General features: G+C 41.7%; 1 protein-coding gene across 2 annotated transcripts in view; it reads left to right on the forward strand.

Annotated features, from left to right (window-relative positions):
• Nucleotides 1–16,815, forward strand: part of RYK (receptor like tyrosine kinase) — a 677,262-nt gene that overhangs the window by 129,524 nt on the left and 530,923 nt on the right. For both annotated transcript variants that reach the window (XM_053709793.1, XM_053709795.1), the window contains exon 3: nt 1,458–1,557. In XM_053709793.1, coding sequence (XP_053565768.1) covers nt 1,458–1,557 — 100 coding nt within the window. The remainder of the gene's footprint in view (nt 1–1,457; nt 1,558–16,815) is intronic.

Below are 16,815 nucleotides of genomic sequence, written 5' to 3' on the forward strand. Positions count from 1 at the left end.
TGCAGTGGCTGGCTGGACATCAGTGAAAACAGACGGAGGAGTTAAATTACAATCTCTCTACCCATGTTGCGTAGTTAGATTGTATTTTTAACTCCTCCCGCCCGGCGCGCTGCTCAGAGGAAGATGATTCCATTCTAATGCCAGCAGAGGTTGGCATAGTCTTGGCTTGAAATAGAGGAATTAAAGTAAATAAAGAAAAATTCTCATATTTCATTTTTCTCCCCTTTACCTGTCTCTTTGTAGTAGTTTTCCTAATTCCTTCAGATGGAGTTAAATAACTGTTCATTTTTTATTAAATATTATTTTTCATTCTAATAATTTACTCGCGCACAAAAGCCATTCCACCTGAATTCCAGTAATTGCCATTCAACAGATCAGCCATATCCCACCAGTATTATAGTAATTGCCAGTAACATCAGTCGTGGTTAGCTCACATCCATATTGAGAGCTTTCTAATATAAACTTAATTTATGACTCTGATGTCTATCCATGATCATAAGTAGTTTTGAATAATTCCTAACTGGGGAGGTAACTTGGAAGTCTTGTGGTCCTTTTAAACATAATTCTTTTTTTTCCAACTTTTTGCCTCTCTTAGAGTAAGGTGCGCGTCTGCGCTGTTGGCTCTCACCCTTCATCCGTCGTTTGGAAGTGTTCTCTCAGTTCTGTCATTCAGTTAGTTAATTCCAAAAAATAATTCTTAAAAATGTGTAAATATATACATAATGTAAACTTCGCTATGGTTATACTATTTATGTACAGTATGTGTGTGTGTATATGTATATATAAACATTATAGAGGTTTGTAATTTAAAAAAAATAAATAAATCATGTTAGTGGTCCACAAAATCCAAAATTGTGAGTTTAGTGGTCCCTGAGGTCCGAAAAGGTTGGCGACCCCTGCTCTAGAACTTGGGTATTTGTTCCCACAAGTAATAAATTAAGCCGTGGACTCTCCTCCCCTTTAGATGGAAAACATAAATTATGCTTAACTGATAATTTTATTTTCATCGAGGGGAGGAGAGTCCACGGCTCCCGCCCGTTGCTCCGGTGGATGGACCTAAATTTAGTTTTTGTTCTTCTGTCACCATTTATACCCTGATATTTCTCCTACTGTTCCTTGTTCCCTCAGCAGAATGACTGGGGGATGAGGGAAGTGGGGGAGGTATTTAAGCCTTTGGCTGGGGTGTCTTTGCCTCCTCCGGGTGGTCAGGTTCTTATTTCCCACAAGTAATGAATGAACCAGTGGACTCTCCTCCCCTCGATGGAAATGAAATTATCAGGTAAGCATAATTTATGTTTTTGCCACGTTATGACTCCAGATGCTCTGTGTTTTTTGTTTATAGAATACTTTTGAGAGGAGAGAGAGAGAGAAATATTTAACTTTTGGGAGTTTCTAACTTATTCCACAATAAATTAGTGGTATTTTTATTTTTTGATGTATAAATAACTGTGTTGCAGGTGGAATATAAACTTGGATTTCAAGTGGACAATTCTTTGGCAATGGACATACCTCAAACAAATGTCTCTTTACAAGGGGATGTACCCCGGTCTTTATCTGGTAAGCTCAACTGCATGTTCAGGATTTTCCAAATGAATGAATATACAAGGGCAGTCTTTATCTGTATTTATTTTTCTAAGCTCTGTGTATCGGATCACAATCCTATCTAATGCTATGGAGTATGTACTTAAAGGGCCATGATACCCAAATGTTGAAACACTTGAAAGTGATGCAGCATAGCTGTAAAAAGCTGACTAGAAAATATCACCTGAACATCTCTATGTAAAAAAGAAAGATATTTTACCTCAAAAGTTCCTCAGTAGCCACATCCCATTGTAAAGGACTTCTAAGAAGCAAATCAGTATGTCTGTCTCGGGACAGCTAAGGGATTGAGTCTTCTGCACTCTCATGTTATTTCCCTATTCAGTTTAAGGAAGTTTACTATGAAATCTCATGAGATCACAGTAAAAGAGTTCATGACCTCAGCACTGTTGCTGCTGATTGGCTGCTGTTCATTTCTTCATTTGTTTTTTTACCTGCAGCTGGGCATCAGCTGAATTATAACTTTTTACACAGAACTTACTCTGCTGAACTGAGGAGATTGTGAGGTAAATTATCTTCCTTTTTTGCATAGAGATGCTCAGGTGATATTTTCCTGTCAGCTTTTTACAGTTATAATGCATCACTTTCAAGTGATTTAGCATATGAGTATTATGTCCCTTTAAGTATGCATCAGAGCCCTAAAGGGGCAATAAAACAATTTGAGATTGTAATAATAAAGGGATTGAAATTTCAGAATTGAAATGTGCATGAATGCATTTCAATTTGAAATAGAATCATTTCTGATTGATACTTCCTTTAGCTAAAAACCTCCTTGTAAAAGTCATTACTAGAGAGTTGACTGTGTTGTGTATTGTGTCAATGAAGACTTAATGTGTCCCACAAGCCACTTTTTGATTATTTAATTTTTTTTATTGTATATTTTGGTATAGAGCGCCCCCTAGTGATCATGTGAGACGTGTTTCTCTCTCTGTCTTATTTTTCCTGTTTTACACAAGCCACTGAAACTCTCTGAGAAGGCGTTGTTTGAATATATATGTGACAGCATGTGTGCATATGCCACATAAAAACATTAATAACTTTGTACTAGGAACATTTTTTTCTAATGGAAGTGACATTTTGTATTTATGTGGAAAATATAATTTTGCAGTTTAATTTCATTATTTATGTCCGCCACATTTTTTTTGTAATTTAATAAATTATTCTGTGAGAATTAGAATTAGGAGTGCTCACTTCAAACTTCACAAGCCTAACCTTGCTACATTCTACAGAGCAAATTTTGTTTGTACTCTAGTAACTCATTTCTTCTACAAGATACGTGTCCAGGGATTTCATCCTTACTTGTGGGATATTATCCTCCTGCTAACAGGAAGTGGCAAACAGCACCACAGCAGAGCTGTATATATAGCTCCTCCCTTTCCCTCCACCCCCAGTCATTCTCTTTGCCTGTGTTATACTCAGAAGAGGTAAAGTGAGGTGTTAGTTTTAGTTTCTTCAATCAAGAAGTTTTTTATTTTAAATGGTACCGGTGAGTACTATTTTCCTCAGGGGGATATGGAAGAAGATTTCTGCCCTGAGGTTGATGATCTTAGCAGCTGTAACTAAGATCCATGTTGGTTCCCTCAAGACTCTGAAGGTAATACAAGAGACATCTTCAGTGTGGAGAACGGTTTCATGCTACAAGCAGCATTGAGGTATGTGCAGACCTTTATTTCTGAGGAGACTTGGTATATCAGAACTGACTGACATTTATTTCCCTGCAAGCGAAGGGGTAAGCAGTAGACCTGTAAAACAAAGGGTATTACTGAGTAACCTATGCTTACTTTATTTTATGACATATTGGGCAAGCATTATAATGGATAACCGCATTATAAAGGACACTGGGAGAGGCAGAAATACGCTAAACGTTTTTATGTTTATAAACAGTTGGGCCACATTTTGCGTGTGCTTAGGGGTTTATTAGATCCACATGGCTTATACTCTGAACCGCTTCACCATGCGGTTGTTTAGGCCTAGGCGATCATCAGACATGATGGGCGGGGCTTAATTTTGCGCGCTCAGACGTGCACCTTAAAGGTAAACATACCAAGAAGCCCGCTGCTGCTACAAAGACAGCATGAAGGTGCAGTCCCCGATCCGGGACCAGATCTAGTAGGGGGCAGACTTTCTTTCTTTGCTCAGGCTTGGGCAAGAGATGTTCAGGACCCCTGGGTGCTTGAAATCGTGACCCACGGGTATCAACTGGAATTCAAGGATTTTCTCCCAAGAGGGAGATTTCATCTTTCACGATTGTCTGTAGACCAGATAAAACGAGAGGCGTTCTTACGCTGTGTAAAAGACCTCTCTACCATGGAAGTAATTTGTCCCGTTCCTAAACTGGAACAGGGTGTCATGTTCTGTCTCAGGATATCATGTGAGAGCCTCATTGTCTGGAACAGTTGCTTTAAAGGAAGATTAGTAGAAGCCATACTGATTGAAAATGAAAACAAATTTATTTAAACAACAAAATACTTTGTTTAAGCAAATACTTGCAGAATATTTAAATATGCTACTCAGATATGTTAAGACCACATACAGCAGGAGTGAAAATAAACAAAACTAGTAAGCAGAGATGCAGATTCAAAAAGGAAAGTCTTTCTCCTGGTAATAACTGAAATGTAAGATTAGCACAAGGCAGAAAACAACTTGTAAGCAGGTTTAAAGGTAAAAGTCTTTCTCCTCGTAATTGCTGAGTGCAGGAATTGCACAAGGCAGGAAACTACCTTTAAACCTGTTACCAGTTTGCAAGTTTAAGTCTTTCTCCTGGTAATTGCTAAGTGCAAGAATTGCACAAGGCAGGAAACAGACTTGTGAACTGGTAACAGGTGTAAAGGTAAAGTCTTTCTCCTGGTTATAGCTGAGTGCAGGAATTGCACAAGGCAGGATACAAACTTGTGAACTGGTAACAGGTTTAAAGGTAAAGTCTTTCTCCTGGTTATAGCTGAGTGCAGGAATTGCACAAGGCAGGATACAAACTTGTGAACTGCTAACAGGTTTAAAGGTAAAGGCTTTCTCCTGGTAATACCTTGTAAACAGGTGCAAAGGTGAAGTCTTTCTTCTGGCAATAGCTGAGTGCAGGAATTGCATAAAGCAGGAAACAAACTTGTAGATTGGTAACAGGTTTAAAGGTAAAGGCTTTCTCCTGGTAATACCTTGTAAACAGGTGCAAAGGTGAAATCTTTCTCCAAAGAAGTACAGGAAACAGGTTCTGACTTGACAAAACAGATCCAATGTGAAGCAAAAAATGCAGACTAAAAGCCATCCTTAAATAGGGAGGTTTTGCACAGGGTTGGTTCTGATTAATTCCAGAATTGAGAACACCTGTGTGTTGCACAGGTGTAATAACAAGGCAAATAGTTATTTATCAGATCTATTAAGATCCATGCTATTGCTAGAACTGGCTGTGGCTCAACATGTAAGCAAACAGAAATAGCAACCACAGAGCCACAGGTTCAAATCCCCACACAGCCCTACTTAGCAGAATGCCTCCCAGACCTTTTCTTTTTAGTCTGGAGGCTTGGTTCATGACAGATGCCCCCTCCAAAGAGCGCACTCCGGGCGCTCAATGCCTGTTCAAACATCTGAAGGTGGGATTTACGAACAAGTGTTCCATTTGAAGCCCTAATACAATCAGATGGAATGGATTCTTCGCTTGGAACAGCTGCCTGAGATTGGGGACCCTTAGAAGATATCCCTGTAGGCATAACAAGAGCTGAAAAACCAAGACAGTTTTGATTTAGAGGTTCCTGATTATACCCAGCAGCTTGCAATGGGCTGGCTGATGGGCAGAGTACCTCCGGGTAGGAAAAGACCTCTCCTTCAGAGTCAAGGAATTCGTTATCTGGGTCATATCTGCCTGATTGGTAGAGTACCTCCGGGTAAAGTATGACCTCTCCTTCAGAGTCCAGGAATTCATTTTCTGTGTCATTTATATCCAATTTAACCATCTCATTCAATTCTTTCTCAGTCAATGAGTAGCTGGGTGAAGGTGGTGCAGGGAGGTGTGGAACTTTAGATTTGTCAGGGTCTGATTCAGCTTGAAGATTTGTCACTTTTATGTCTGATGAGTGACTTTTGTTAGATGGATCTCCAACCAGGGCAGAAACAAGGTAATGTGCAGGATTTCCAGGAGGTGTTTTTGCAGAGTTCCCCAATGTGGTAGATGCAGAAACAGAGGCAGTGGCATGGGTAGTGGATGTTGTTGAAGTTGTACTGCCAACAACCATCTGTTTCAAATCAGGTACCATTTCTTGAAGCGTGTTAGAAACGGTTGCTTGTAGAATAGATGTATTCTCAGTAGCTGTATCCTCTTCAGGGGTATCTTTAAGTTTGCTAGTGGAAGAATAATTTGTTCCCTTAACATCAGAGTCTATTTTAAACTTGGCTGTATCTTGACTTGATCCTCTAGGGGGTCTTACTGGACACCCTGTGATGCGGTGACCAGTTCCCCCACAATAGAAACAGAGGTTAAGTTGTCTTCGCCGAATTTTCTCCTCTTCTGTTAAGGGTTCTTTAAAACCTTTCCTTGTTTGGGAGGTAACTTTAGACAAGGTTTCGGTTGGGAGAGATAACATTTCCATAAGCTTCATGAAGTTAATCAGTATGTCCTTAATAAACTTTAAAACTGATTCCAATACAGCAATAATCCCAGAGGGCTCTCTTTTATGGTCTTCACATTCTGTCATGTTCTGTCTCAGGATATCATGTGAGAGCCTCATTGTCTGGAACAGTTGCTTTAAAGGAAGATTAGTAGAAGCCATACTGATTGAAAATGAAAACAAATTTATTTAAACAACAAAATACTTTGTTTAAGCAAATACTTGCAGAATATTTAAATATGCTACTCAGATATGTTAAGACCACATACAGCAGGAGTGAAAATAAACCAAACTAATAAGCAGAGATGCAGATTCAAAAAGGAAAGTCTTTCTCCTGGTAATAACTGAAATGTAAGATTAGCACAAGGCAGAAAACAACTGGTAACAGGTTTAAAGGTAAAGTCTTTCTCCTGGTAATTGCTGAGTGCAAGAATTGCACAAGGCAGGAAACAGACTTGTGAACTGGTAACAGGTGTAAATGTAAAGTCTTTCTCCTGGTTATAGCTGAGTGCAGGAATTGCACAAGGCAGGAAACAAACTTGTGAACTGGTAACAGGTTTAAAGGTAAAGTCTTTCTCCTGGTTATAGCTGAGTGCAGGAATTGCACAAGGCAGGATACAAACTTGTGAACTGGTAACAGGTTTAAAGGTAAAGGCTTTCTCCTGGTAATACCTTGTAAACAGGTGCAAAGGTGAAGTCTTTCTTCTGGCAATAGCTGAGTGCAGGAATTGCATAAAGCAGGAAACAAACTTGTAGATTGGTAACAGGTTTAAAGGTAAAGGCTTTCTCCTGGTAATACCTTGTAAACAGGTGCAAAGGTGAAATCTTTCTCCAAAGAAGTACAGGAAACAGGTTCTGACTTGACAAAACAGATCCAATGTGAAGCAAAAAATGCAGACTAAAAGCCATCCTTAAATAGGGAGGTTTTGCACAGGGTTGGTTCTGATTAATTCCAGAATTGAGAACACCTGTGTGTTGCACAGGTGTAATAACAAGTAAGGCAAATAGTTATTTATCAGATCTATTAAGATCCATGCTATTGCTAGAACTGGCTGTGGCTCAACATGTAAGCAAACAGAAATAGCAACCACAGAGCCACAGGTTCAAATCCCCACACAGCCCTACTTAGCAGAATGCCTCCCAGACCTTTTCTTTTTCTTTTTAGTCTGGAGGCTTGGTTCATGACACAGGGACAGGGGTTTTACTCAAATCTTTTCGTGGTTCCCAAAAAAGAGGGAACTTTCAGACCCATTTTAGATCTCAAGTGTCTAAACAAGTTTCTCAGAGTCCCATCATTCAAGATGGAGACTATACGAACAATCTTACCAATGATCCAGGAGGGTCAATATATGACTACAGTGGACTTGAAGGATGCATACCTTCATATCCCGAACCACAAGGATCATCATCAGTTCCTAAGGTTTGCCTTTCTGGACAAACATCAGTTTGTGGCGCTTCTCTTCGGGTTGGCCACAGCACCCAGAATCTTCACAAAGGTTCTAGGGTCTCTTCTAGCTGTTCTCAGACCGTGGGGCATAGCAGTGGCGCCTTATCTGGACGATATTCTGATTCAGGCGTCAACTTATCATCTGACAAAATCTCACACGGACATAGTGTTGACTTTCCTGAGAACTCACGTTTGGAAGGTGAACATAGAAAAGAGTTCACTAGTTCCACGGACAAGGGTTCCCTTCTTGGGAACTCTGATAGACTCGGTAGACATGAAAATATTTCTGACGGAGGTCAGAAAAGCAAAAATTCTAAATACTTGCCGAGCACTTCAGTCCATTCCTCGGCCATCAGTGGCTCAGTGTATGGAAGTCATTGGATTAATGGTAGCGGCAATGGACATCATTCCGTTTGCTCGCTTTCATCTCAGACCACTGCAGCTGTGCAGCTCGGACAGTGGAATGGGGGACTATGCAAATTTATCTCCTCAGATAAATCTGGATCAGAGACTCTCTTCTTTGGTGATTGTCGCCGGATCATCTGTCCCAGGGGACATGTTTCCGCAGACCCTCGTGGGTGATAGTGACAATGGACGCCAGTCTTCTGGGCTGGGGTGCAGTCTGGAATTCCCTGAAGGCTCAGGGTGTTTGGACTCAGGTGGAGTCTCTACTTCCAATAGATATTCTGGAACTGAGAGTAATATTCAATGCGCTTCAGGCATGGCCTCAATTGGCTTCGGCCAAATTCATCAGTTTCCAGTCAGACAACATCACGGCTGTGGCATATATCAATCATCAGGTGGAGAACAAGGAGTTCCTTAGCGATGATAGAAGTATCCAAGATAATCCGATGGGCGGAGACCAGGAGTAGCGAACTGGGAAGCGGATTTTCTAAGTCGACAGACTTTTCATCCGGGGGAGTGAGAACTCCATCCAGAGGTTTTTGCTTCATTGATTCGCCGATGGAGCAGACCGGAACTGGATCTGATGGCTTCTCGTCAGAATGCCAAGCTTCCACGTTACAGATCCAGGTCGAGGGATCCCCATGCCGAACTGATAGATGCCTTGGTCGTTAAGCCTTGCTTATGTGTTTCCTCTCCTTCCACGTGTGATTGCTCGAATGAAACAGGAGAGAGCTTCAGTAATCCTGATTGCGCCTGCATGGCCAAGCCGGACTTGGTATGCGGATTTAGTGGACATGTCCTCTCTGCCACCGTGGAAACTTCCTTTGAGACAGGACCTTCTCATTCAAGGTCCTTTCCAACATTCAAATCTAATTTCTCTGCAGCTGACTGCTTGGAGATTGAACGCTTGATTTTATCTAAGCGAGGATTCTCTGATTCGGTCATCGATACTTTGATACAGACTCGAAAGCCTGTCACTAGAAAATTCTATCATAAGATATGGCATAAATATCTTTATTGGTGTGAATCTAAGGGTTACTCATGGAGTAAAGTTAGGATTCCCAGGATTCTGTCTTTTCTCCAAGAAGGATTGGAGAAAGGGTTATCAGCAAGTTCCTTAAAGGGACACATTTCTGCTTTGTCAATTTTGCTTCACAAACGTTTGGCAGATGTGCCAGATGTTCAGTCTTTTTGTCAGGCTCTAACCAGAATTAAGCCTGTATTTAGACCAATTACTCCTCCCTGGAGTTTGAATTTACTTCTTCGAGTTCTTTAAGGGGTTCCGTTTGAACCCATGCATTCCATAGATATTAAATTGTTATCTTGGAAAGTTCTGTTTTTGGTTGCTATTTCTTCTGCTCGAAGAGTTTCTGAGCTTTCAGCGTTGCAATGTAATTCGCCTTATCTTATATTTCATTCTGATAAGGTGGTTTTACGTACCAAACCTGGATTTCTTCCTAAGGTTGTTTCAAATAAGAATATTAATCAGGAAATTGTTGTTCCTTCCTTATGTCCTAATCCTCCTAAGAAGGGAATGTCTGTTACATAACCTGGACGTGGTCCGTGCCTTGAAGTTTAAACTTGCAGGCGACTAAGGATTTCCGTCATTCATCTTCATTATTCATTGTTTATTCTGGAAAGCGTAGGGGTCAGAAAGCTACGGCTACCTGTTTCTTTTTGGCTGAGGAGTATCATCCGCCTGGCGCATGAGTCTGCTGGACAGCAGCCTCCTGAAAGAATTACGGCTCATTCTACTAGGGCTGTGGCTTCCACATGGGCCTTTAAAAACAATGCTTCTGTTGAACAGATTTGTAAGGCTGCGACTTGGTCGTCCCTTCATACTTTTTCCAAATTTTGCAAATTTGATACTTTTGCTTCTTCTGAGGCTGTTTTTGGGAGTAAAGTTCTTCAAGCAGTGGTGCCTTCCGTTTAGTTCTCTGTCTTGTCCCTCCCTTTCATCCGTGTCCTGTAGCTTTGGTATTGTATCCCACAAGTAAGGATGAAATCCTTGGACTCGTCGTATCTTGTAGAGGAAAATGAAATTTATTCTTACCTGATAAATTGATTTCTTCTACGATACGACGAGTCCATGACCCTCCCTGTCTTTTTTAAGACCAATTATATTTTGTTTTATGTTTACAACTTCAGTCACCTCTGCACCTTTTAGCTTTTCTTTTCTCTTCCTAAACCTTCGGTCGAATGACTGGGTTCGGAGGGGAAGGGAGATGCTATATATACAGCTCTGCTGTGGTGCTCTTTGCCACTTCCTGTTAGCAGGAGGATAATATCCCACAAGTAAGGATGAAATCGGTGCACTCGTCGTATCGTAGAAGAAATCAATTTATCAGGTAAGCATAAATTTCCTTTTTCTCTTGTAAGGTGTATCCAGTCCACGGATTCATCCATTACTTGTGGGATATTCTCCTTCCCAACAGGAAGCTGCAAGAGGACACCCACAGCAGAGCTGTCTATATAGCTCCTCCCCTAACTGCCACTCCCAGTCATTCTCTTGCAGCTCTCGACAAGAAAGGAAGTATCAAGAGATATGTGGTGAATTAGTGTAGTTTATGTTCAATCAAAAGTTTATTTTTAAATGGTACCGGCGTTGTACTGTTTTTACCTCAGGCAGAAATTAGAAGAAGAGTTCTGCCTGAGGTTTTTGATGATCTTAGCAGGTTGTAACTAAGGTCCACTGCTGTTCTCACACATAACTGAAGAGTATGGGAAAACTTCAGCTGGGGGAATGGCCTGCAGAATTAACTGCTCTGAGGTATGTTCAGTATATTTTTTTCTAGAGAGATAAGGTCTAGAAAATGCTGACAGTGCCTGATATATTTAAGGTAAGCCTGATTACAGTGATTTAACAAACGACTGGGATCATGCTTGCAGTAAAGGGTAATATTCATGTTACTTGCTCTTATTACTTATTATGTAAAACGTTTGCATGATATATAAAAAACGTTTTTTACTGAGGGTGATAAATCTTTATTTGGGGCCTAGTTTTCCACATGGCTGACTAGATTTCTCCTAGGAGTAGTTATTTTTGGCCTTTTCACTTTGAGTGCATGGTGGGAGGGGCCTATTTCTTTCATGTAATTAGCAAGAGTCCATGAGCTAGTGACGTATGGGATATACATTCCTACCAGGAGGGGCAAAGTTTCCCAAACCTCAAAATGCCTATAAATACACCCCTCACCACACCCACAATTCAGTTTTTACAAACTTTGCCTCCTATGGAGGTGGTGAAGTAAGTTTGTGCTAGATTCTACGTTGATATGCGCTCCGCAGCAAGTTGGAGCCCGGTTTTCCTCTCAGCGTGCAGTGAATGTCAGAGGGATGTGAGGAGAGTATTGCCTATTTGAATGCAGTGATCTCCTTCTACGGGGTCTATTTCATAGGTTCTCTGTTATCGGTCGTAGAGATTCTCTTACCTCCCTTTTCAGATCGACGATATACTCTTATTTATATACCATTACCTCTGCTGATTTTCGTTTCAGTACTGGTTTGGCTTTCTACAAACATGTAGATGAGTGTCCTGGGGTAAGTAAATCTTATTTTCTGTGACACTCTAAGCTATGGTTGGGCACTTTATTTATAAAGTTCTAAATATATGTATTCAAACATTTATTTGCCTTGACTCAGAATGTTCAACATTTCTTATTTTCAGACAGTCAGTTTCATATTTGGGATTATGCGTTTGAATCAATCATTTTTTCTTACCTTAAAAATTTGACTTTTTTTCCCTGTGGGCTGTTAGGCTCTAATTGCGCAGTAGTTTTTAGAGTCTGAGACATCCAGCTTCCCTGAAGGAGTCCCCTGACATATAGGACCTCTGTAAAGGGTTTTTGTGCCTACAAAAGTCGTTTTATGGGCAGGTAGGAGCCACAGTAGAGCTGTGGCAGTTTGCTTGTGACTGTTTATAACGGTTTTACCGTTTTTCTGATTAGTTTTTGAGCCGGAGGAGTTAATCATCCATTTGCAAGTGGGTGCAATGCTATTTTAGTCTATTATGCACACTGTAAAAATGTCGTAGAGTTTACTGCTTTTTTTCACTGTTTTGCAGTTTATGTGATTGTTTTTTTTCCCCTTAAAGGCACAGTACCGTTTTTTATATTCTGCTTTTTCACATTTATTAAAGTGTTTTTCAAGCTTGCTGGTCTCATTACTAGTCTGTTAAACATGTCTGACATAGAGGAAACTCCTTGTTCATTATGTTTAGAAGCCATTGTGGATCCCCCTCTTAGAATGTGTACCAAATGCACTGATCTTACTATAAATTATAAAGACCATATTCTGGCTTTAAAAGATTTATCACCAGAGGAAATTGACAAGGGGGAAGTTATGCCGACTAACTCTCCCCACATGTCAGAGCCTATAACTCCCGCTCAAGGGACACCACGTACATCTAGCGCGCCCATTGCGTATACCTTACAAGACATGTCGGCAGTTATGAATCATACCCTTACAGAGGTATTGTCCAAACTGCCAGGGTTACAAGGAAAGCGAGACAGCTCTGGGGCTAGAACAAATACAGAGCTCTCTGACGCTTTAGTAGCTATGTCTGATAAACCCTCACAATGTGCAGAAGCCGAAGCAGGAGAGCTATCTGTGGGTGATTTTTCTGATTCAGGGAAGACACTTCAACCTGATTCTGATATGTCTACATTTAAATTTAAGCTTGTGCACCTCCGCGTGTTGCTCAGGGAGGTTTTAGCAACTCTGGATGACTGTGACGCCATTGTAGTCCCAGAGAAATTGTGTAAATTGGATAAATACTATGCAGTGCCTGTTTACACTGATGTTTTTCCAATCCCTAAGATGTTTTCAGAAATTATTACTAAGGAATGGGATAGACCAGGTGTACCGTTTTCTCCCTCTCCTGTTTTTAAAAAGATGTTTCCCATAGATGCCGCTACACGGGACTTGTGGCAAACGGTCCCTAAGGTGGAGGGAGCAGTCTCTACCCTAGCGAAGCGTACAACTATCCCTGTCGAGGACAGTTGTGCTTTTCTAGATCCAATGGACAAAAAATTAGAGGGTTACCTTAAGAAAATTTTTATTCAACAAGGTTTTATTCTCCAGCCCCTTGCATGCATTGCCCCAGTCACTGCTGCTGCGGCCTTCTGGTTTGAGTCTCTAGAAGAGGCTCTGATATCCTTGACAAGCTTAAATCCCTTAAGCTAGCCAATTCATTTGTTTCTGACGCCGTTGTTCATTTAACCAAGCTAACGGCTAAAAATTCATGTTTTGCTATTCAGGCGCGTAGGGCGCTATGGCTCAAATCCTGGTCAGCTGACGTTACTTCAAAGTCTAAGCTTCTCAACATTCCCTTCAAGGGGCAGACCCTATTCGGGCCTGGACTGAAGGAGATCATTTCAGATATTACTGGAGGAAAAGGTCACGCCCTTCCTCAGGATAGGTCCAACAAATTAAGGACCAAACAGACTAATTTTCGTTCCTTTCGAAACTTCAAGAGTGGCGCAGCTTCAACTTCCTCTAATACAAAACAAGAGGGAAATTTTGCCCAGTCCAAACCTGTCTGGAGACCTAACCAGGCTTGGAACAAGGGAAAGCAGGCCAAAAAACCTGCTGCCTCTAAGACAGCATGAAGGATCAGCCCCCGATCCGGATCTAGTAGGGGGCAGACTTTCTCTCTTCACCCAGGCTTGGGCAAGAGATGTCCAGGATCCCTGGGCGTTGGAAATTGTGTCCCAGGGATATCTTCTGGATTTCAAAGCTTCTTCCCCAAAAGGGAGAGTTCATCTCTCACAATTATCTGCAAACCAGATAAAGAGAGAGGCATTCTTACATTGTGTTCAAGACCTCCTAGTTATGGGAATGATCCACCCAGTTCCAAAGGAGGAACAGGGGCAAGGCTTCTATTCAAATCTGTTTGTAGTTCCCAAGAAAGAGGGAACATTCAGACCAATCTTAGATCTCAAGATCTTAAACAAATTTTTCAGGGTCCCATCCTTCAAGATGGAGACTATTCGAACCATCCTACCTATGATCCAGGAGGGTCAATATATGACTACCGTAGACTTAAAGGATGCTTATCTTCACATTCCGATACACAGAGATCATCATCGGTTTACAGATAGTTGTGGTAGGTGGCGCAAACCAAGTTGCAATCATAATCATCATCGGTTTCTCAGGTTCGCCTTCCTAGACAGGCATTACCAGTTTGTGGCTCTTCCCTTTGGGTTAGCCACGGCACCAAGAATCTTTACGAAGGTTCTAGGGTCACTTCTAGTGGTCCTAAGGCCGCGGGGTATAGCAGTAGCCCTTTACCTAGACGACATTCTGATACAGGCGTCAAATTTTCAAATCGCCAGGTCCCATATGGACATTGTTCGGTCATTCCTGAGGTCTCATGGGTGGAAGGTGATCGAAGAAAAGAGTTCTCAATCCCATCTCACAAGAGTTTCGTTCCTAGGAACTCTGATAGATTCTGTAGAAATTAAGATTTACTTGACAGAGACCAGGTTGTCAAAACTTCTAAATTCCCGCCGTGTTCTTTATTCTACTTCTTGCCCTTCAGTGGCTCAGTGGGTCCATCTGTCCAAGGGTATGACCTTCCGCAGGCCAGATTGGACAATAGTAACGACAGATGCCAGCCTTCTAGGCTGGGGGGCAGTCTGGAACTCCCTGAAGGCTCAGGGCTCGTGGACTCAGGAGGAGGCACTCCTTCCGATAAACATTCTGGAACTAAGAGCGATATTCAATTCTCTTCAGGCTTGGCCTCAGCTTGCTGCGGTCAGGTTCATCAGATTTCAGTCGGACAATATCACGACTGTAGCCTACATCAACCATCAAGGAGGAACAAGGAGTTCCCTAGCAATGTTGGAGGTTTCAAAAATAATTCTATGGGCAGAGGTTCACTCTTGCCATCTATCAGCTATACATATCCCAGGAGTAGAGAACTGGGAGGCAGATTTTCTAGGTCGGCAGACTTTTCAACCGGGGGAGTGGGAAATCCATCCAGAGGTATTTGCACAGTTGATTCAACTTTGGGGCAAACCAGAACTGGATCTCATGGCGTCTCATCAGAATGCCAAGCTTCCTTGTTACGGATCCAGGTCCAGGGATCCCAAGGCAGCGCTGATAGATGCTCTAGCAGCGCCTTGGTCCTTCAACCTGGCTTATGTGTTTCCACCGTTTCCTCTGCTCCCTCGTCCGATTGCCAAGATGAAGCAGGAGAGAGCTTCGGTGATTTTGATAGCACCTGCGTGGCAGGACTTGGTATGCAGATCTGGTGGACATGTCATTCTCCACCATGGACTCTGCCGCTGAGGCAGGACCTTCTACTTCAGGGTCCTTTCAACCATCCAAATCTAATTTCTCTGCGTCTGACTGCTTGGAGATTTAACGCTTGATTTTATCAAAGCTTGGTTTCTCTGAGTCGTTCAATGATACCTTAATTCAGGCTCGAAAGCCGGTCACCAGGAAAATCTATCATAAGATATGGTGTAGATATCTTCATTGGTGTGAATCCAAAGGTTACTCATGGAGTAAGGTCAGGATTCCTAGGATATTATCTTTTCTCCAAGAAGGATTGGAGAAGGGATTGTCAGCTAGTTCCTTAAAGGGACAGATTTCTGCTCTGTCCTTTTGCACAAGCGTCTGGCTGATACTCCAGATGTTCAGGCGTTTTGTCAGGCTTTAGTTAGAATCAAGCCTGTGTTTAAACCTGTTGCTCCGCCATGGAGTTTAAATTTGGTTCTTAAGGTTCTGCAAGGGGTTCCGTTTGAACCTTTGCTTTCCATAGATATTAAACTTTTATCTTGGAAAGTTCTGTTTTTAGTAGCTATCTCCTCGGCTCGAAGAGTTTCGGATTTATCTGCTTTACAATGTGATTCCCCTTATCTCATTTTCCATGCAGATAAGGTAGTGTTACATACCAAACCTGGTTTTCTTCCTAAGGTGGTATCTAATAAAAATATCAATCAGGAAATTGTTGTTCCTTCACTATGTCCTAATCCTTCTTCAAAAAAGGAACGTCTTTTACACAATCTTGATGTGGTTCGTGCTTTAAAATTTTATTTACAAGCTACGAAGGATTTTTGTCAAGCATCTGCTTTGTTGTCTACTCTGGACAGAGGAGAGGCCAAAAGGCTTCGGCAACTTCTTTCTTTTTGGCTAAGAAGTATAATCCGCTTAGCTTACGAGACTGCTGGCCAGCAGCCTCCTGAAAGAATTACAGCTCATTCCACTAGAGCGGTAACTTCAACAGAAGCCTCATTCTTAAAAGCCCATGTGGAACAGATTTGTAAGGCGGCGACTTGGTCTTCGCCTCTACTTTTTCTAAATTCTACAAATTTGATACTTTTGCTTCTTCTGAGGCTATTTTTGGGAGAAAGGTCTTACAGGCAGTGGTGCCTTACGTTTAAGCGCCTGCCTTGTCCCTCCCTTCATCCGTGTCCTATAGCTTTGGTATTGGTATCCCACAAGTAATGGATAAATCCGTGGACTGGATACACCTTACGAGAGAAAACAAAATTTATGCTTACCTGATACATTTATTTCTCTTGTGGTGTATCCAGTCCACGGCCCGCCCTGTCATTTTAAGGCAGGTGTTTATTTTTAAACTACAGTCACCACTGCACCCTATAGTTTCTCCTTTCTCTTGCTTGTCTTCGGTCGAATGACTGGGAGTGGCAGTTAGGGGAGGAGCTATATAGACAGCTCTGCTGTGGGTGTCCTCTTGCAGCTTCCTGTTGGGAAGGAGAATATCCCACAAGTAATGGATGAATCCATGGACTGGATACA

This window comes from Bombina bombina, chromosome 4, assembly GCF_027579735.1.
Source record: "Bombina bombina isolate aBomBom1 chromosome 4, aBomBom1.pri, whole genome shotgun sequence".
Taxonomy (NCBI): Eukaryota; Metazoa; Chordata; class Amphibia; order Anura; family Bombinatoridae; genus Bombina; species Bombina bombina.